Below are 22273 nucleotides of genomic sequence, written 5' to 3' on the forward strand. Positions count from 1 at the left end.
TTGTTTAGTCGCCTTATCATACACATCCCCATTTTTCACCACAAGCCGACTGCCATCTAGTTCTGTTATATTCAAGAGAAGGCAGACATCTGTACAGCAGGTATCTCCAAAACTCCAACTCACATCAAAACAATCTGGATGGATAAATAGGACTACAGATAAGAGGAAAAATACGCATTTTTGATTTTGGAGTGAACTGTCCCTTTAAGCTTAGTATGAGAGGAGGTTAAACCCAAAGAGCCCAAAGGTGTTCTCAGCATCCTGTTCACATGTGGAAAGTTTTTGTAGTAAATATAAGACAACAGACTACACTCTCCAGACTTTTTGCATGTTTTTTTTTCTCTTTTCTGACAAACAGAGGAAGTTGACATTCTTTTAACAGTTGTTGGTCGGTGTGTGTGTGTGGTGGTTACCTTCCTCATAAACGAGACGGAGACGGTGACAGAGATGATGGGTAGCACTTATTTGCATGTACGTACTGTATTTCAGGTTCTTTTTAGATTTTCAGGAGCTACAAAAGGTCGATAAAACAGGTCGTCCCCCCCCCCCTTTTTTATTATTATTATCCCCCAGTTTGTTTCCTACGGCAGTGATGGATGTACAGATACTCGGTGATGAAGACTCCGGTCTTTCTATCACTACCAGTCGATCAAGACGCTGCAACAATCTGGCTGTTTGGGAAGGCTGCGGCCAGGTTTTGTCCTTTTGAGTCCTCGTCTTCGATGTTTCTCTGTGAGCTGTGAAGTTTTAGTTGAGCCTTCAGGTGAGAGGGTCACATGATCAAGTTGACAGAACCAGAGGGGCGTCTTCAGCTCTTCGTCCTCGTCAATGAAAGTCACACTGCAAACGGTTGAAGCTCAGTTTATGTACGTCTTTATGTCTCTTTAACCTTTCATTGCTGACCCTTTAATGTTTTTACACCCACTAACTTTCTTCTTCCTCTTTAACTTCTTCTTCCTCCTCCTCTTGTCCTGTTTCATCCTCAGGTGGTGCTTCCTCTTCCTCTTCTGCTTCTTCCACCTCCTTCTCCTCTTCAACTTCCTCTGTTTCTGCTTCCTCCTCCTCGGCTTTCTCGTCTGTCTCATCGTCCTCTTCTTCTACGTTCTCCTCTGTCTCTGCTGCCTCCTCCTCCTCCTCTTGCTCTTCCACCTCTCCCTCCTCGTTTTCCACATTTTCCTCCACTTCTGCCTCCCCATTTTCCATTTCCTCTCCCCCCTCTTCCTCTTCCTTTTCCACAGTTTCTTTGGCTTCTCCTTCCTCATTTTCAGCACCTTCCTCTTCGTCCTTTTCCCCTCCCTCATCACCCTCTTCCTGCTCTTGATCTCCTTCCTCTTCTTTAGTCTCTTCATCCTCTGCTTCATTGTTCACCTCTTCTTCTATTTCATCTGTCTGCCCTCCTCCTTCATCTTCTACTTGGTCCTCTTCTGTGTTCTCCTTCACTTCCTCTTCTTCTCCATCTCCAGTCTCCTCCTCCTCCTCTTCTTGGACTCCGTTGTGTTCGCTGTTGTGGTTCTCCTCGTCCTCTTTCTCGTTTTCGACGTGGTTCTGTTGTTCCTCAGCTTTCGGCTCCGCCTGGTCGTCCTGCGTTTGGTCTTTGGCCCCGCCGCTGCCGTCGCAGATGGCTTTGCGGCTGCTGTTTCTCAGGTGTATGTGGTTGTGGTTGTTGTGCTCCAGGTCCTCCAGGGTGAGTTCGAACTGGAAGCGGTCGTGCTGCAGGTGTCTGTCCGGAGGAGGCGAGGGAGACTGGGGCATGGTGTTCAGGTACCACTCCCTGTTCTCCTCCAGTGTGTCCAGCAGCTCCTGGGCGTCCGGATGCACCAGGTCAGCCCACGTCTCCCACAGTGGGTGGACGATGTAGTCGATGAAACCCACCTGGAAAAGAGGAAGAAGAATCACACCTGAGGTCAGAACACTAGGTGGTGTTAAAGATGGTATAACTTTACAATAAGACTACGCCTATATGTGGTTTATAATTAGGTTATAAATGCTCAATAAACCATTAATAAGCTGTTATAAGACATTAGATAAAAAGAGCAAAAGTGACCTGTTGCTTTAAGCGTTTACAACCCAATTAATAACTTAATTATAAACATTTATAAATGATTTATAATGGTGGTCTTATTGTAAAGAGGTACCAAAATTATCAGACATTTTGGGAAATGATTTGCCTTCTTGCTGAGAGAAAGACAAGAACATCGATACTGCTCTCATGTCTGTGCAGTAAATATGAAGTTACTGTCAGTTAGCTTAGCTTGGCATAAAAACTGGAAATGGGGGAAACAGCTAGCCTAGGTCTGTCCAAAGGGTAACAAAATCTCCTCACCAGCACCTCTAAAGCTCACTAATTGACACATTACAGCTTGATCAGTTGTGGTTTTACAGGGACCTAATTGTTTTCACACATGGGTTTATTTTTGGCTTTAATCAGCCCAGCTCTTTCCTCTTCTTTACAGTTGTTATGCTAAGCTAACTGGCTTCCAGATTCATATCTATTTCACACACACGAGAGCAGTATCAATCTTCTCATCTAACTTCTGGGAAGAAAGCAAATAAACCTTTTCCCCAGCTGACCTCTTCCTTTAAAGTATAGAGAAATCCAGCTGGCAGAATATAGCAAAAGGGAAAAAAAAAATACAATCAGTGACCACAAACATGACATGAAAAATGTCCCTGTTTAATATCATTTGATATTAAAAGAGACACATGACTGTAGCTGCTGCCAGTTGGAAACTGAAACAGAAATGTATTTTTCATACATGCATCCAAAATAAAATAACAAAAGATTTTATGACTGCCAGAGTTTATCTGAAGTTATTCCAGGCTCCTTACTCTGCCAGATTTATGAAAAGATTTTTTTTTCATGTGTGGGGGACAATGAAAGTTCTGCACAGCCAAACCAATGCAAAACAAAATAGGCACATGGATTTTTAGCCACGCTAAGCGAGGTGGCTCGAGGGATGGAAGCGTCAGTTTGCTGGTCGACCCAACCGTTCGGTCCAGACGGAAATTTCTCAACAACTATTAGATGAACGGCCATGAAATTCTGTGCAGACATTCATGTGGCCTGGTGACTTTTCCTCTTGCGTTATCGAACTGTGGTTTTGTGAGAAATGTCTCAACAACTATTGGATGGACTGCCATGAAATAACAGAAGTACAGACATTCATGTACCCCTCAGAATGAGATTTAATAATTTTGCTGATCCTCTGATTTATATTCCGATGCCATCAGCCGGTCAAAAGTTTTATTTCTCCAATATTTTACCCCTTATAAATGTATAAAATAAACCCAACATCTGGGTTACGTATCTCTCAGTTATGTGTTGGAGTGGATCTTTATGTGACCTCTGTTCCTCTTTGCCAATGTACCAATGTATGGTGTCATTTCATCGTTAGGAAACTTGCTCTTTCGCCCCACATGTCGCCACATTGCAAAACTTTGAAGAGTTTGTGAATGAAACGACAACAGTGACCATTCACACCTCTGACAGTCTCACTATGAGCTAAAGAGTTTAAGCTTTAACAAAAAGGTTCTTATTTCCTCTACAATTACTGTTCTTGGCCCGTTGTCCATTATCTTTTGACAGAACTCAGGTAACATCCACATACATAAACACAGCCTCCAATTCATCAGTCAGGAGCTGCTGTATTAACAATGACACATTTAAAGCAGATGTTAGGGAGAGATGGAGCTTTACCTGACTCTTCTCCACTGAAGCAGTGTGTTTGTCGCACATGGCGCTGATCTCCATCCCTCGCTCTCGCTCTTTGTCTCCCTGTCGAAAGAACTCCTCCATGATCCTCTCCGTCCACTGCTGGTATAAGGGCAGCGTCTTGGTGGGGTTGCTCAGGTCTGCACAGTGCACCATGTTCCTCAGCACCTAAACACACACACACACACACGTTGTTCATAATATGTAACAGTACATTCATACAGAACAGTAGACAGATTTTACATCACTGAGCACGGTCTGCGCGCATAGAGGCTAAATTACCTGTATCCTTTCTGTATAGTGGTCCAAGAGCAGCACACCAGAGCTGGTCACCTTCTTGGTCTCCACCATGGTCTTCAGATCAGCCAGCAGGGTCATGTGTTTGGACATGTCTGTGGCCAACACCTGCAGACATGAAGACAGTGAGACAAAAGTCAAAAAGAAGCACAAACATCCAGACTAAAAATTAAAGATGCAGAAGTTGAAAGGGACAAAATGGGCATCAAGTTAACTTTTAGTTAACTGCCTGAAAAAGAGCAACTCTTAAAGGGATAGTTTGGATTATCTGAATTGAGGTTGTATGAGATATTTATCCATAGTCAGTGTATTGACTACAGTAGGTGACAGTTGGCACGTCCCCAGTTTGGAGAAGCAGGAGGAGGAAAGGTGTTGGAGGCTGTGGAGAGGGTCAGCAGTAAAATGGATTTTAGCCACCCTTAAAAAAAATCAAATCAGTTTAAGCATACGTTATATTTAGATTATTTTTTACTGCTTTGCCTTGCTGTCAAACAGCCTTATCTGACGGGAAACTGAAGCCATTGTAGAAGCTCAATATCACTCTCTCCAAAGCCACCAGACTCCATTTGCAAAATCAGTCATTTTAACTCGCAGAACACGGGAGTTACTGGTCTACTGCTGCCTCGATCTGTCAGTTTGTTTGTGTTATTGTGTGACTTCAGTGTTTTTGAAAAGGTTAGCCCAGATTCACCATAGTCACACAATAACACTAACAGACTGAGGCAGTAGAAGACCAGTGGCTCCTGTGCTGTGCAAGGTAAAATCTCTGTTTTTGCCAAAGGAGTCTGGTTGCTTTGGAGTGAGAGATATTTGGCTTCTATAATGGTGTGTTCCCATCGGAAAACAGCATCTGGTGGCAAAGCAAAGCAGTGACCATATTCTAAATATAGATATAATATTTTTTTAAGTGGCTAAAATTTTGTTTTACTGCTGACCCCGTCCACAGCAGTACATTGCTTATGCTTGACTATGGATAAATACCTCAAACAGCCCTAAAACAAAAATCCTAACTATCCCTTTAATGGGCTGGGTATTGCAAACATTAAATAGTGAGTATTTCTATATTGCAGTTTTGGAAGAAATCCAGTTCTCAAACTGACTGAGAGTCCTGAGGAAGCCAGATTGTGCATTATTATAGAGGCTGATGGAGACGTTGGCTGTAACGTTGAAAAGGCTTTTAAGAGGCTGCTAACCATTAGCAAGATTTGATTTTTAACTCAGACAACCTCACTGACATCAAAAACCTTATTTTACGAGGGTCATGGTCAGGATAGGCAGTAACGAGTTATAGACAAACGGCATAACAAAGATCAGAATTAAACAAAATGAACTTGCACTGTCTTAAATAAAACAAAAACGTAAAATATTTCATCCTAAAAACAATCCTAAAGATGTTGTGAGACCTAATAAGACAAATCTACAACCACCAAATGATAAATCATGATGATTCTCAGCACTGACAGCTGGAAGAGAAGAGTAACCACAACTGACTAACCAAAGTAGCTTAAGGAGAAGTTGCATCACATTTTGTATCTGTTTTTATTACGTGGCTTTGTTCAATACTCGATTCTGATTAATTACAGCATTCAAAGGTCTGTTATTTCTTCATAACAGACCGTTGTTATGGACACAGTTCTGATCATAGACTCTGGAGGAGCACTAAAAACATTTTAAAATGAATATTGTGTGTCACATAAATTTACCAAATATATATACTTTTTTTGGTCAGTAACTGTAATAATCGGGATAACGTATAGTGAGCAGGTCGTTATTGTGAAATAAACCCCTTCAGGATGATTCAAGACCCCTCCGCTTCACATCAGGGTCCTGCATCATCCTGTCATGATTTATTTCCCAATAACGACTTGCCTGCTGTACGTTATCCGTTACATAATGTATCTACTGTGGTGTGAGCTGAGGTAGAAAATGTCCTGACCATGTCGATGACGAGCTTTCGGAGACTCTGGCGCTGTCGCTTGGTGAGGTTCTGGAAGATGTCACAGTTTTCCTGGTGCAGAAGCTTGAAGCCCACAGCGAGGTGGTGGTTCTCCAAAACGGACTCATCGTTATACATGAGGGCCAGCTCCGAGTCTGATTACAGCGAACAGGGACACAGGAGGGGGTGTAAACATAGTTCTATATCTAGATATATTTTACCTTTTGTCTTTGTGTGTGTGTGTGTGTGTGTGTGTGTGCACTCACTGGTGTTGATGAGGAACTGATTTGAAACTCCAGGGTGATCGACATCATGGATAGCTGCAGCGAACAGAGCGGCGAGGATCTCCAGGTCAGTGAAGACGGCCTGAAAGGAACAAGAAGGGCAGAAGAAAGAAAGAAAAGATCAGAGACAATCAGACAGGAAACAGGACAACTCCGTGATCTTCAAACACGATGTTTTTCTTTTTGTGTTTCTACTATGACAAGACTTCCTGTCCTAAGATCATCAGAGTGAAACAAAGAGAGAGAAGTTCTTTTTGCAACCAACCACTTCTCAGAAAACCAGCAAGTATCTTGGCTTCTTCTGGACATGCCCTTGCAAGTTATTTCTCTCTGTTGCCATAAGGGTTTTGTTATGTTTTACCTGCCTGTAAAACTAACCACTAATTGTTCATTCCCTCTGCAATCCATCTACTAAATGCTGCGTTTTTAACCCTCATCATCTTTGGTATATGTTTTTACATGATCTGCACTCAGTACTCACCCAGGCTCAAATAAACTACATGTGAATTGTTAGAATTGATCAGTGAATCGCTGTGGTTTTATATTCCATGTCTTATTCTACTTTTATTTTTATGGACCCTCCTGTGAGTCCAAAATTGAACTGAATGTTGTTTATTTAAAGGGACAGTGGACAATACAGTATATTTATTTATGCATCAGATGTTGCATTGAAAATCTTACTTAAAGCTGCTACAAGAGATTTTTTTAACTGGTTTTAAAACAGTCCTAATTTAAAACTGATGCCTCTAGATGACCTACAAAAGCAAACAAGACCATCAGCGAGAATATCGGCTGTTTCTATTTAGTTATTCTTAATACCTGCCACCAGGACGTGTTCTCCTTTAAATCAGATGAAACAAGTCTGTGTTTACATTTTCCCAGGCCGAGTCCCGGTGAGTCGTACGTTATCAGTAAAAAAGAAGATTTAGATCATTTTATTTTTGACTTTAAAAGACACTACTGCTTTTGACTGCAGGCGTAGAAGTCTAGAGTAGCATAAAATGGAAATGTTTGAGTACAAGTGCCTCAAAGTTGTAGTTGAGTAAATGTACTTAGTTACATTCCACCACTGCAGCTGTAGTGAATTAAAACATTACATCTTGAAAACAGACATTAAGAGTTTGAGCATTAATATGTTTGTGAGCAAATAAATAGTGTTGTTCAACATTTATCAGTGGCTGAGCAATAATAATTTCCCAAACTTATATTGTGCTGCACTTAATCATGTTCTATGACAGAAATGTATTTTTGTCTGACTGACCCGAGCAGGTAGGGAAGTCATATCTGTCCACCTCCGAGCACAAATGAACCAGTGTGTCTGTGAGTGTGTGTGTGCGTCAACGTACGTCGAGAGCAGGTGTGGAGAGGAGGACGTGCGTTGACTGGGTGACATCTGCAGCATGGAGGCTGTTGTGGTACGCTACGTTTCCATGGTAATGGTCCTCCAGGGTCATCACGTAAGTGACAAAGGTGTCGACTGGGATCCGAAACGTCTTCAGCAGCTCTCGCTCCTGAGGAGGGAGGAGAGGAGCCACGTATTCACTCACACGTCATGTACATCATCAGCAAACCCACAAACACTTCAGGTGCGAACGACGCTGCTGAAAACGCACATCATTCACACACACACGCACACACTCATTGTGGTTACCTGGAAGATGGCGTACATGATGCAGCTGAGAGGTCTGTTGTTGGAGAATTCTGCTACTCTGAATATGTTAAAACTCCACTTGTCCAGATCCTCCAACTCCTGCTCAAACACCCACAAACAAACAGGATATGAGTCAGACAACAAGTTCATTTAAAAAAATATATACAAGCCTTATTCCACTAAATTCAGACTATACACCACATTTTATCAAATCACCAGCATTATGGATGATTTATCTACAGAGGCCGACTGCTGCCACACCAGAAAAAGAAAAAAACAGATCAGTTTGAGGTTAAAATGTGAAAGATAGTTATGAAGACTGCATTTTATAGACCAAACAATTAATCCATTAATCAACAAAATAATTGTCAGAGATTTTAATCAATAATTAAATACAGCCTTAAATTTCTGAAGATAAACATTAGAAATGGTCCAGCACAAGTCAGGAAATATAGTTCACTGATGTATTTAAGAAATTATGATTACATTTGTTGTTATTAAGATAAAATTTGACAAATGATCATCTTAGTCGTAGCTCTTCACTGTATATAGCCCTTGTTTAACAGACACCCAGTGCGTCCAGTGTTGAGTTTGCCCTTTTGAACAATGACCACACCGCAAACGTCTCTTTCATGGCACTCAAAATAACCTGCAGTCCCTCAGTGTATGTGCCGATGTCCAGAGATTTACTGGAAATATCTGCCACCTCTTGGACTGACTGACTTCTTAATGATGAAGACAGTCCACAAAACATTTTTTAAAGGTGTGGCTAGATGCCTTCAGGATGAACTGTCGCTTGGGAGATCGATTCTGCTTCTCTTTGAGTCCCACAGTGAGGTAATATTAAAAGGAAAAACTTATTTTCAGCTTTTCACGGATGCCCAATCAGTGTTGATGGTAAATGTAGTAAACAAGTCTTGTTTTCATTTGTAGCGTAGTCAACATCTGATTTATGATTAATGATTTATGCACTGTTAAATGAAGATGCAGAACCAGGGACTGTTTCCATCCTACTGTGGGCTTTCCAAACATTTGGTGCTACAGGCTGGATGGAATTAAATAATGAGGCGCTGAGCACAAAAGAGCAGACAAAAGGAAAAACAACAGATTCCATCTTTGTGAGATGCAGACATGGACCTACAACACTGTGCAAAATTTCAGCACGATGAGGCCAGCAACCTCAAAGTGCCTTGATGTTCAGTCTTAAAGGTCAATTTTCTAAGTTACACAGATTTACACTGGCAGAATATGGCAGAAATTGAATATAATATGTATAAGTATGTTTTCATTAGTGTCTAATCACCTGAAAACAAGAATAATTTTTAGTTTTGTTACCTGACAAGCAAAATATGTCAGTTTTTGCACGAGGTACTATATTATAAGTTTTCTTTATGTTACGTTTAATAATGTCCTTCCCTCCTTGCTGTGATGTCGCTGATGTATCCCATGTTTTCCTGGATGCTATAGCAACTAGCAGCTGGCGAGGAAACACACCATTACCTTCAATAAATCAGAGATTCCCACGAGAGCTAGAGCCGCTACTGATGGTTATTTTAATTGTCGATTAATCTGTTGATTTTTTTCTTGATCGGTCGATTAGTTGCTAGGTCTAAAAACTGACAGAAAATGGTGAAAAATATCGATCAGTGTCTCCCGAGGTCCAAAATCGTGTCTTGTTTTGTCCCTAATCCAAAGATATTCAGCTCACTGTCAAAGAGGAGTGAAGAATTTGGAAAATATTCACATTTAAAAAGCTGGAATTTGAAAATTTTTCCTTAAAAAAATGAATGGTTAATCAATTATCAAAATAGCGGGTGATTAATTTTAATATTTGGCAGCTAATCGATTAATTGTTGCAGTTCTATTTTGGGATCATTTAGCATACAGCCCAACAAAACATATATTATATATCTAGCATTTTTAGACCTTTTAATAAGGAAATGTTATATATTATAGCTTTACAATGAGCCCTTTATATCTACAGAGGGAACGGGTCCTCTTCCACAGAATAAGTTATGCTGCCATGTTTCCACAGTAGCCAAGAACAGACAAACCAAACACTGGCTCAACATTTGGACTTAAAAAACTTCGCATAAGTTTTGCAGCCACCAAAGTTTCTCCTACACACTTGGAAGGGGAGCATAAGACACTAGATCCCACTGAATCCTACCCACTCGTCCTTCAAAACACGAAAAAAGTCATGTTTTAATTTATTTTCAATAAAAAATATGTGTTAATCTAGTATATTATTACATACTATTGTGTTTTTTATGAAATGTCCCTCACAGGAGACCTCCCACTGAAATAGCCTCAACAGTAAATCACTAAAACAAGAAAAATGCACAACACACTCACACACTTCCTTCATACTGCTGAAAGGAACAAATATGCCAAGATTTAAATAAAACTCAGCACAAGAGTCAACTCTACCGAGCCCCCGGAATCCAAGAAGATGGTATTTTTAAAAAAAACATATTATTAGTGCTCACAGAGCTCAGTCAGAGTGTGAACAGGGATTGATCTGTGCAACTTATTTTATGTGAGTCAGAGAAAAACAGACAGGCAACGAGACCTTGGCGAGCTCATCCTCGTGGTCCGTGTTGACACCGAAGCGAGGCATTGAAGTGCTGGAGAGGCTGGAGCTGTGAGACAGTTTCCTTACTCCACTGATGTGACTCATCGGTTTGTCTTTCAAGGTAGGAGACGGGATTTCCACCTCGTTCTGCTTGTCTACAGGTTGACAGACAAACACAAACACACACACAGACAGATTTATTGTTTTTATTTGGCAAAGGTCATAAATGTGATGTGGACAGAAATCAGATTCTGGTCCCACTCACCCATGAAGGTGCTGGAGATGTATTCAGACACCTGGTTACCAGAGCGACTCATCTCTGACAGGTGGGACAGCTCTCTGTTCAGCATCCTCTTGAACTGTGGCAGAATGAGAGCAAAACACGAGTCACTACGAGTCAGTGATGCTGTTTCTCTAAGTTTTTGTGGTGACTAAGTACACTGCTTTTTTTCCTTCTTTCCTATTCAACATGCATTACTTTTTATTAAGAGTTCAGCATCGAGCACAGTTGGCATCCCTCCTGATTTTCCAAGGAGACTCCTGTTTTTCATTGCCCTACTCCCTATTTCTTCTTAGGATCACGATTCTCCTGCAGTTCTCCCGAAGTACACATACTTTATCACTGTGCTTAAGTAGATTTTCAGGTGTCTGTAATTTACTTGAGTATTTTGAGTATTTTTCTGACTCTTTTTTACTTTTACTTCCTACATTCTTACAAAAACATCTGTATTTTCTACTCCTTACAGTTTCAAAACAGGCTTGTTACTTTAGTTTTAATGTATTTGAGGGGAAGTGATGAAATAATAATAAGATAAAAACAACATAACATGATGACAACAACTAAAAGACGCAACACGACAAAAATAACATAAAAGGTGTAACAAGATGAAAACAACGTAACAAAACCTAACAAGACAGAGATTGCGTAAAAGACAGTAAGACAGAAACGATGTAGCACAATGAAAACAAACTGACAATTCATAACAACAAAAATAATATAAAAGATGCAGTCAGACAAATATGATGTAACAAGATGAAAATGACAAAAGACGAAGCAAGACAAAAACGATGACAAAAAGATGAAAATGACTTAACAATACATACGATGAAAATGACGGAGAAGATGTAACAAGATGTAACAGACGAAACCTTGAACAATATATAGCGAGACAGAAATTTTGTAAAACACCTAACAAGATAAAAACGATGTAACACAATGTAAACAATGTAACTATATGTAACAAGATAAAGTGCAACAAACATAAAATAAATATTAAGTAACAAGATGAAAATGACATAAGAGACAAGAAACAGAGACTCAACTACAGAAAAAAGGCAAGGTTCAAGTTGCTTTGCACAGAAACAATCGACAGAGATGTTCTTCAGATGGATAAATTTTACTTTTATACTCCACTGAGCACATTTCAGAGCCTTTAGTTTTTCACTTTGACTTGAGTAAAGAAGCTGAATCTGTACTTCTACTTTTACTAGTCTTTTTTTACACAAGTATCTGTATTTCTACTTGACTACAGAATCTGTGTACTTTTACCACCTCTGCTGACTCTATACAGTGTGTATCAGCCCTTCAAGAGACTTTTTTTCACCCAGACAACAACACAGTAACACAGTATTCAAATCCTCCCTACTCTTGAGGTCTCAAGGTTGGCGAGTCTGACATAGAGGCCCATATACAGTAGATACTTTAGCATAAAAAATCTCTAATCAGCCAACTATTACAAAATATCAGTACAAAACAACCATTTGACAAAAACAGAACAGACAGAACAGGGGACAACACACCGAAGGAAAAATGAAATGAAGCCGAGCTACACTGCAGTATCGAGATCTGAAGATCCTTTATGTCCGTGTCCTTCGAAACCTTAGAGTTATGATCATGACTTTGATTCACGCAGAGTATTTTCAAGGAGGGAGACGTCTCCCGCTCATTCATAACTTATGAATTCTGTTGGTCTTTGTGCATCAAGAGAATAACTATATTAAGAAATCACTTCAGATTCAAATTAGATTTCCAGTTTTTGTCAGTATTTTTTCACAATTTTAGGAGCATTTCTCAAAGAAAAAGTCAATCATTCCATAAAAGAAAACATTCAAACATTGTGACAAAGATATTAACTCTTTCTCTCTTTATTTTTTTGTCTGTTCGTTTTATGACACTGTTACAGTATAAGCTTCATACACATCTGCTTGCTTTTCAGGCTTTGTAAATAAAAGCGCATGTTGATATTTTGGCTGGACTGGTTAGTTCAGCGATGTTTACCTTGTTGGAGGCCATTTCGCTGACTGAGCGGTGCGTCTGGATGGTCTCCAGCTGGTCCAAGCACCAGTCCAGCTCCTCCAGTGTGTCCAGGGCGAGCTGCTGGTACTGCTGGTCTGATAGCGATGCCCTGGGACTGACGCACACTCCACCCAGAGGAGACCTCCTGAGGACACAACAGTCAGTTAGACCCACCAGAAACAGCAGACTGACCTACGTAAGTAACAACAACAAATCAGAAACAGCCCCCTTATCCTGTATATCTTTATAGATTGTAATTTGTTACCATTAATTTATCAACATGCTGAATGAAAATGAATTCTGTGGGCGTCTCCCCTTTACAGACATTCCCATTTTAAGTTAATCCTGTGCAGTTTTGGGCAAGAAATCAATAAATGTGTTATTTTTTCCAATAATAAATTTAGCATACTTATATATTTCTGCACACAGGTGACCCTAAAAAGTCTTGCATAAATTGAATCTGACTAGAGAACTGAGACTCCCACTTGTGTTTATGTGTGATGATGTTAGTCCCCATCCTAACCATTTGGTTGCAGCGAGACTATTTTTAAACTTGACCTGTCTGTAAAATAACCTATTTTGATCTCTAAGATCATCACAGCCTCATGAAACTTCAAAAACACAGACTTCAGACCTACAGGATTCAGAGGACAGATAGCTTATCTAGGTAAATTGACAACAAGGGGGTCTCCAATTTCAGAAAAATGCAATTCTTACAGAAATCTCCAAACGTCAAAGGTTTCTGAAAGCAAATCATAGCAAGGTCTTGTGTCTTTAAGTGATATTTTGTGGGGATTTTTGTCCATTTTTATTAATTCTCAAGTAGTCAAAAATGTTTCAATTTTGCACCAAATCTGTATATTAAATGGTATCAACCCATGACAGAAATGAGAGAGCAAGGGAACGGCCGTCATATACTTTCAATATAATGCATAGCAAGGGTCGTCATGGGCAACTGGACTTGATAGAGTTCCTGAAGACGTTTCACCTCTCATCCAAGAAGCTTCTTCAGTTCTGACTGAAGCTTCTTGGACAACATGCTATCATAATGTGTGTAAGTTGGATATTTCAGGACAATGAGTTGGTACTGACTTGACTGTTGGTGTGGAGACGTTGGCAAGGATGGTGAAGTTGCTCCGTACTGATCGCAGACTGGCCAGCACCTGAACAATCACAGAATATAAACAGAATAACCTCAGAAAAATGTACATTTAACTATTAACAACAGGTAAACATGATGTAAAAAGGCAGAGAAACCATTTGGTGGAGGCAGAAGCATTATGAAACATTTTACACAAAGTATAGTGTAATAGTATAATGATGGAGACGATAAACAATTCATCGAAACTCACTTGAGCAAAAGGTGTGACGATGAAGTCCTCTCCTGTGTGCCTGAGAGAGGTAGAGACACAAAGAGAGGAAATTAGAGAGAAAGCAGAAATTATAGTAATATTTCTCCTGAAACATTTGGGTAAACACACACTTCCCCTCCCCTCTCATTCGTTCTTTCATTGTGGTTCTCACCCTTCGCTGGCGAGGGAGGAGTTCCGCGAGACCGTCTTAGGCGACATGTCGTAGTCCGAGTCAGAACGGTAGAGGAAGGACTCTCTTCTCTGGCCCTGGGGGAAGGAGGTGTGCAGGGTGAGGCCTGGACTCTGTGAGCCCAGCGGGGTATGACCTGGTGACACGCCATTTTCTGCTTCGTAACTGGAGCACGGGGAGACGAGCAGAAGTTTGACGGTTAGAGAGGACAGAAACGAGACATCCCCCAAAGCTTCCTGCCAGGTTAAACCGGCGATTTGAAATGAAGTTAAATTGCGTGTAAACCTGTCGGCGTCTGCTTGTGTGATGGAGATGCGTGGCGGGATGCGCAGGGGAAGAGTTGTTGGACGTGACACGTTGTTCAGGACCTCTGGTGAACGAGTGCGATCTCGAGGGCGGAGCCAGCAGGGTACCTGTACAGTTAGAGGGAAGGGTTTGAAGATGATGCCAGTCACCAGTTACTTTGCAGGTGTTCAGCACAGAAAATCTGACATTGTGACAGCTGTAATTTACACACTCAGTCTCCTTTCAGTTGAAGGCTGGGAAAAGAAATAACTGCACCAACGTCCCTGGATTCACTCTCAACTGATCTGTGATTTAATTAATTGTAAATAAGATTAGCCGTGTGTGTAACATTTAGCTTTTGGAACTATGAATCATTCAAAACGATAAATTCCTGTCACTCCACAATAAATACAATAAATTGAAAAGACAAGCTGTAAAGGACAACAATGACATAATATCACCTTTCCAGTTAATATATAGTATATATAGCAGTTTTGGCATTATCATTCACCTGCTGATGTTAGCATTTAGCTCAAAACTCATGATTCCAGCCAAAGTACCCAGGACCTTTGACTGCCAGGAACTACTTTGCAAGGAAATAGTAGGTTCCTTCAGCCCATTGTTGTCTGCGTTTCCACCAGTCTAAAGGCCTGCGAAGATTAGTCAAATTAGGGGTGTCACAATTTCAATATCAAATCTAAAACTGATTGAAATGAGCTTTCAATTTCAACGACTTTAATTGTCAGATCAGCTGAAGGTATGAAAGGAAGGGGTGAACGCTCTACCAGGCCGCCATGATGATGCCATATAAAGTGGCATTAAAGTGGTATTATTTTCAAGACACTGTAAAAACATGGAGGAGATTCACACTGTGCTGCTGCTGATCGCAGGGTTAAAGTTAGGACCTAGACTTCACCGTTCATCCATCTGTCACATGTTTTCTTCTGTAAGTCCATGTCGATGTGTCAAAGCACAATACACAAAAAACAAACTGGTTTTCCTGAGGTGGAAACACAGCTAAACATTATCATTTATTTGGAGTTGTGTTGTGTCCATTTGGCGAATGCACTGCAAGTCCAGTAACTAATTTTTCTTCTGGTTTGCTTGTCACCAACTCTTGAGAAAAATAAATGACTCATTAGGTCCCAAATGCTCCACTATGTTCAGCAGCTAGTTGCCAACTTTACTGGTCACGCAGTTTACAGTAAGTTGATCAGAGTATTTTCTTTAGAACAGCTACCTACTGCTGCTAAAACTGATATAGTCTATATTTATTGTTAATATAAAATATGGCAGCTTTTCACAATCAAGTCTCAGTGATACATTATTGTTCTAAGATAGGGCTGCACAATTATGGCCAAAATGATGATCATGATTATTTTTTTTATCTTGATTATTCATTGATTTCAGGAACAAAATATTTTCATTGCACTTTTACATTTAAATCAACATATTAATGTTCTTATTTCCATGTTGTGCCACAGTCCTGCTAATGTACAAATCTGTGCTTCAGTGCATCTCCTGGACACAAAATATAAATAAAACTGTACCATAACTTTTTACGCAAATTTAAACCAACAGAGCACTGCTTTCACTTTGATGTCATGCTACGCTCATAAAATGATGCTGGACAAGGACAGGGATTCAGTGAGGTACTGATAGCTACATTATTCTTCTTGTCCTTCATGCATTAAACGCACCACAGTTTGTGGTATTTTTTCAGGTTGTTGAACAAGTTAGTGGTGTTGACTTGCAGCACAGGCACAAGTCTCATACACCCTTTGCACATGATTTGTTCTGGATTAAAGGTAGAATAAGTAGGGTTTGTCAATTTCTGTTTGCAAACCCAACAGAAAGATAGTTGATAGAGTCTGATTCCCAGGATGACAAATACTGACATTTTGTGTTGGTAAAGTGTCCTGAGCACAACAAAATAATGAGAAAATAAGAGGATGCGGGTGGAGGACGGGGTCTCTGCAGATGCAGGCAGTGCAACACACTTCTGGTGAGTCGTAGGTGATGATTGACAGGGATTATTTTGTATGAGTCTATTATTTTTGTGAAGAAAACCCTCCCAATTTTGCCTCCTCTACTCCGGACTACAGCCACAATCTACAGGATAGACAGGCTGATAAGCTGAAAAGTTTTCTACAAGCAGAGCACGCATTTTAAACTTCAATATCACAGTTGATCATGTTCATTTTATTGTGGGAAGCCAGCTTAGTATTTGATTTGACTGACTGTGCAGCCCTGTTGTATGGTGATGCTTTTTAAGCACAGATTGTAAAGTGACAGCGTGACTTAAAGCTAGTAGAAGGAACCTTCTTATTTTGGAGGCCCGTGTGGACAAAAGCTGTAGTGTTTCCACTGTCATAACCACAACATATAACTTTAAAAATAAAATTATCTAAATAAAAATATCCTCCTGCTTCTTCTTAACTGGCTAACATACTACTCACTGCCTTGAAAAATGTAAACACCGGCTTGTTTCATCTAATTTCAAGGAGAATCTGACCCAGTTGCAAGCATTAAGGACAAACAATATTCTCACGAATGGTCGTTTGATTACAAAGGTCATATAGAAGCATCAGTATTAAACTGAGACTGTTTCACAGCTAGTAAAAACTCCTTGTGGTAGTTTCAATCATACTGAATTAATGACAGCCAGTGGATCCCTGCATTGGTAGGAATTATACTTTCAAAGCTGCAAAACACTGCTAAAAGCGTGGACCTTTAACATTACGTTCACAGGAGGGAGGGGGGTAATGGGGGCCTGCAGCTAATTTGAGCCCCATGGGCCGCAAGCAAGTTAATGCGCCCCTGCTTCCTTTCAGTACCTGGAGACTAGACGAAAGTCTTCTGCTCCTCCCTCTGCGTAGCTCAGCCCCCAGCGTGGCCCCAGACGTATAAGATCGACTGTAGCGAGATGACTCCGCCTTCTCCCCAGCACCTGTTATATCTGTGTCATTGCCCTGTGAGACAGTGGGGAGGGCAGGTGAGGGAAACAGACACACATTTTCAAAAGATGAAACATTTTTCTTTGTAAATTAAAACTGAATTGTGTACCTAGTAATAAATAATTAGAACTCAGTGCATATGTTGTCATTTTGGCAGATATACTAAACCTTGTTGATCTGCCATATTCAAATTATGATGAGTGAAAAAACTTCCATAAAAACACACATTATAAATTATCACTGCGTGTGTGTTTACATGCGTGTGTAACTGTGTGTGTGTTCGACTACATGCGTGTGTGTGTGTGTGTCTGGGATAAGGCCTCTACAGACCGAGCTCTTAGAGGCTGATCTGCACTGCAGTACCGTAGCAACAAAACACTAGGGGAATGGTAGCAGTTGCTAGGCAACAGTGCCGTGTTGCTTCCATGCTGCGTTTGATGTCGTCCAGACCCAGATGTGGAAAGATGCTCGCATCCATCCATACACACACACACGCACACAAACAGGACACACAAAAATACGCAAATGTATGGACACCCGCTCAGAGTAATCAATAAAAAGAGCGTTTGAATAATGCATAATGGTTTTATGTCCTTCAGCCAAGATGTTACCTTTAAAAGAAAATAGCTCATTTACATAAAGCGCTCATTTAGCTGGGGCTCATTTACATAGAGGACTATGACTGACTGAGAGGTCCACACCGGAGGAGACGGACTGTCCACTCTGACTCCTGAGTGTGTCCACAGACCTCCACAACAAGAACAAAGGGAGCCTCAGATGTGTGAAAGTCACAAGGTTTGTGTGTCATCGTAAGCAAGCAAACACACACAAACACACACATGCAAAGTCGGGTCTGACAGTGTGCCCTGCCTGGTATCTACTCTCATGGAATCAAGTGACAAAGTTAGCTGATTTTCTCGACTGGGCCCCTGGTTGTTTATGTTCTCCTTCTCACCTCTTCTCCAGTCACAGACAGCACGCTGCGGCTCTTCTTCATTCTGATTGGCTCGTTCTGGGCCCCAGGGCGGAGCGTTCCGGAACCCAGGCAGCAGAGCAGGTGGAGAGCCAGGACCGGAGAGGTCAAAGGTCACTGCAAGGTCAAACCGGGGTCAGACCGGGTCACAACCGGCCCCCATTGGAGCTGACTCAGCCAGCACAACCGCCTCACTCGCGCTCTGTCCACACCTCAGCGTTCAGATGGCTGAAACTGGGCGTCCGACCTGCCGCGAAATGCTAAAGGTGCATTCATGTGCCCCTCAGAGGCTCCAGGTTCAGTCTGAGGCGGAGGACCTTTGTTTCGTTGTTAATTCACAAGCCAAAAAGTGGAGGACAGAAAAATCAAGAAGAAGATTCTCATTCCATTTCAGCGGAAGCTACGAGTTTCTGGGACAAAACAAGTCCACCTGCATGTTGTCTTGCTTTGGCCAGATGAGCCAATGGGATGCCCCGGTCAGAGTTCATCATGTCACTGCTGTATTCTAAAATCTTTATCCTGCTTGGAGTATTGTTCGTACGACATTTCCCAGTTGTAAAACTGACCCCAACATGAATGCAATTTTCCAACAATTAATAATCCAGATCAAGCTTGAGGTGTCTCCAGTCTCAGATCAGGTTTCCATTGTCTGATCGGTCGGTCGGATCCAAATTCTGCATAGGGAGAGGTCCAGATGTTAAAATTCCAGGTTTGATATGCCAGGATGCATCCTTGAATCTGTCCCGGTGTGTCCTCCTCGGTGTAGGTTCCCTGTGAACAAAACAGAAATGAAGTTAGTACGAGCAAGAATTCAAAAAATCGTCTGCTCTTTTTGAGTCATCTCTCCATCCTTCTTTTAGAACTCCCTGTCCTGTTTTCATTTAATTAATTCATTTGATGCATCATCAAATATGAGAAAATCCCACACATACAGTACTCCTTTATCAATATAAACCAGTTTGGAACAAATGCCTATTGTTTTCCAAGATACAAACCTCATGTATGAAAAAAAATTTTAAATACCAATAAAAAACACAATTTGATGAGTAATTTCCAAACAAATGACTGGTTGACTAATACACAGGGCAGCCCTAACAAAATATTTTGGCTGTCGTGGCATTGCAGGAGCTGTACCTACAGTGTGGCTAATTCCGAGCAGATACCGCAACACCAAACGCTCTCTGATGTTATATAATTACTCTGAGCAGTCCGAGATGACCTAATTCCATTGGATGGGACAGATTCAGCATATCAGTGTGGTTCTGATTGAGCTGGTAAACAGACAGACAAAGTGGTGGAGACGACTTTTACCAGGGGTCATCAAGAACACACCCACTCAACGAGAGCAGAGTCTGCACAGATTCAAAAAAAGGCTCTGTGTGGAGAAATCAACAAATGCATGGTGACACAGTGACATATATATACACAGACAATGAGAAATTTGAGCACACACACACACACACACACACACACACACCATGGCTGCCACCAGCACCACCTCCACCACAGATAAAGCAGCTTATAAAACCAAGCAGCAATGCATCAATATGCAGCACAACTGCCAGCCTGCTCTTCTGTTACAAAACACCCAAATATGTGCTGTATATTCATAAAAAAACACACTCAAGCCATGCATACATGAGGACAGCCCTGCCATCATGCCTGTCTGCACACGCACAGCAAGAGATATGTGTCAGACACACACACAAGTACACACACACACACACACACACACATACGCTCACAGTCAGGCTGCAGCATGTAAGAATAAAAACACACTCACCTTGATCGCCTTCAAGATCAATGGAGAGATGGGCTGGGCCTCTTCTTGCTTCCACTCGTCTCCTTCCCTTTCTTTTCTCTTCTCTTCCCTGCTCCCTCTGTCTCTCTGCAGACTAGCAGTGTGTCACCACGGCGAGAGAAAAAACACTTGGCGTCTTCATGAATATCCGTGGCTTCACCAGCCTGCCTGCCTCCCTCCCTCCCTGTCTCTCCTCTCTCCCTCTCCCCTGCCACAGTGGTCTCCCCCAGCCACCCCTCCACCACCTCCACCACCACAGCCTCCGTGGAGAAGCCCATCTCCCCTCCCCGCACAGACGCACACTGTGTCCATTAATCCCATACAACAGCCTCCGCTCCTCCTCTCTCCATCGGTACCCCCCTGCCTTTTTTTTCTCCTCTTATTAGCCGCCACACGCCGATTCCCTGCTTCAATAGTCAGGCGTCATTTCTCTCCATTATACGCACCCCCACACACAGCTTTATTGGAGCACACCATGTAATCAAAAATCATCACAATAAGGATTCATGTTTGCTGTTACTCACTCTCCTTTTGTCTGCCATGTCCTTTTTCAGTCATTCAAGGACATGCAGCAGCCTACATTTATCAATTTTAAGCCCCAAAACAGGAATCATACCTCTCTTTTTGTTATTATTTTAAAAAATTGGAAAAAAATTGGGACAGTGAGCTTCTCAAAACTGGAGAGCAGAAAGAACAAACAAGCTTTCTGGGTGAAAGCTACACTTTATGAATTTATTCCATTGATAATCAGGTGATTCTTTTCAAGATTTTAGTGTGCAGTCTACATAAATGTTCATGACTGTCAAAATAACATGAAAACTTTTTTATGTTAAGTCAACAAGTTTTGATTTGTAGGTTCATTTTACTAAAATGAATAACCCATGTAGCCCAATTTATTCAAGACAATTTAATAACAAATACATTGTGTACTTAGTTTGATAGTTGAATGTACTAAAAACAGGCTGAAAATTTGTACTCTGTTACAATTTTCACCATTTACTGACATTTTATGGACAAAACTAATCAATTACTCAAGAAAATAATAAAGAAATTAATCAATAATAAAAATAATTGTCAGCCCTACAAAAATGCTTTGCTCGCTTAACCTGAAACTGCAGCAATTTCTTGTGTTTTTTACCAAATTATTTTCTTGCACACACAATTTAAAAATGACTCAAAGAAATGAGTGCAGACACAGCATATTAGCAGACTTCCCAGCATGCACTGAGTGAGTGTTCAACTCTCCTGAGAAAAAACATGTATGATGGAAATTTGCTGTTTGTTTCTGATACATTTTAAGATGAGTCATTCAGTCCCTCCCCTTACTCTTAAAATGTAATTCATTTTCATATAGTCTTTGTGTATGTGTTTGTGTCAGTGCTGGAACAAAGTAGCTCCAACAGAAGCAGCAGCATCTCTAACTTCTCTTCAAACTGTAAGACTCTTCAAATGGAGAAAATCTAAAATGTCTAAAATCTAAAAGAAATCAAATTATTTTGCAATGTTCATGAGTGTGACTGAACAGTTGTTGGTTCAACTTAATATCTTAAGTTTACTCAATATATTTATTACTCAATTGGTTTTACAAAATTCCAATGAGATTTTAGTAACTGAACCAGTGAACTGACATTTTTAAGTTAAGCCAGCTCAAAATTATTACCTGCACATTAAACGTGTTTCGTGCAGGCTGTTTACAATAAACTTTTAAGATGAGTGAGTGAATTGGTATTTTACAGTGTGAGTGATTTCTCATTTGGTGTCAAAAAACAATGAAAATGTTCCCAGGCTGCAAGATGATGTCTACAGATAGATATTCAGTTAGACAAGTAAAAGGCAGCAAATCCTCATATTAGAGATGCTGGACACCGAACGTCTCTGATGTTTCTGCCGACATTTTTGCTTGCTTGTTTCTGCTCTACAAGACAGACTTTGTGATGGTACAAAACATGTCAGTAGAACAACCT

General features: G+C 40.8%; 1 protein-coding gene across 1 annotated transcript; it reads right to left on the minus strand.

Moving 5' to 3' along the window:
• Positions 1-242: 242 nt before the first annotated feature.
• LOC146329613 (3',5'-cyclic-AMP phosphodiesterase 4C-like) lies at positions 243-20509 on the minus strand. Its single transcript, XM_084714888.1, has 17 exons — positions 20292-20509; positions 18491-19279; positions 17416-17550; positions 14579-14706; positions 14276-14458; positions 14104-14143; positions 13844-13914; positions 12734-12896; positions 10721-10814; positions 10453-10610; positions 7881-7979; positions 7576-7740; positions 6212-6311; positions 5946-6100; positions 3995-4117; positions 3698-3880; positions 243-1872 (listed from the first exon to the last, which is right to left on the minus strand). The coding sequence occupies exons 2-17, from the start codon at positions 18530-18532 to the stop codon at positions 925-927; spliced, it is 2787 nt and encodes a 928-aa protein (XP_084571014.1). The 5' UTR covers positions 18533-19279; positions 20292-20509; the 3' UTR covers positions 243-924.
• Positions 20510-22273: the final 1764 nt, after the last annotated feature.

This window comes from Lutjanus erythropterus, chromosome 3 (assembly GCF_056507025.1).
Source record: "Lutjanus erythropterus isolate fLutEry1 chromosome 3, fLutEry1.hap2, whole genome shotgun sequence".
Classification (NCBI taxonomy): Eukaryota; Metazoa; Chordata; class Actinopteri; order Lutjaniformes; family Lutjanidae; genus Lutjanus; species Lutjanus erythropterus.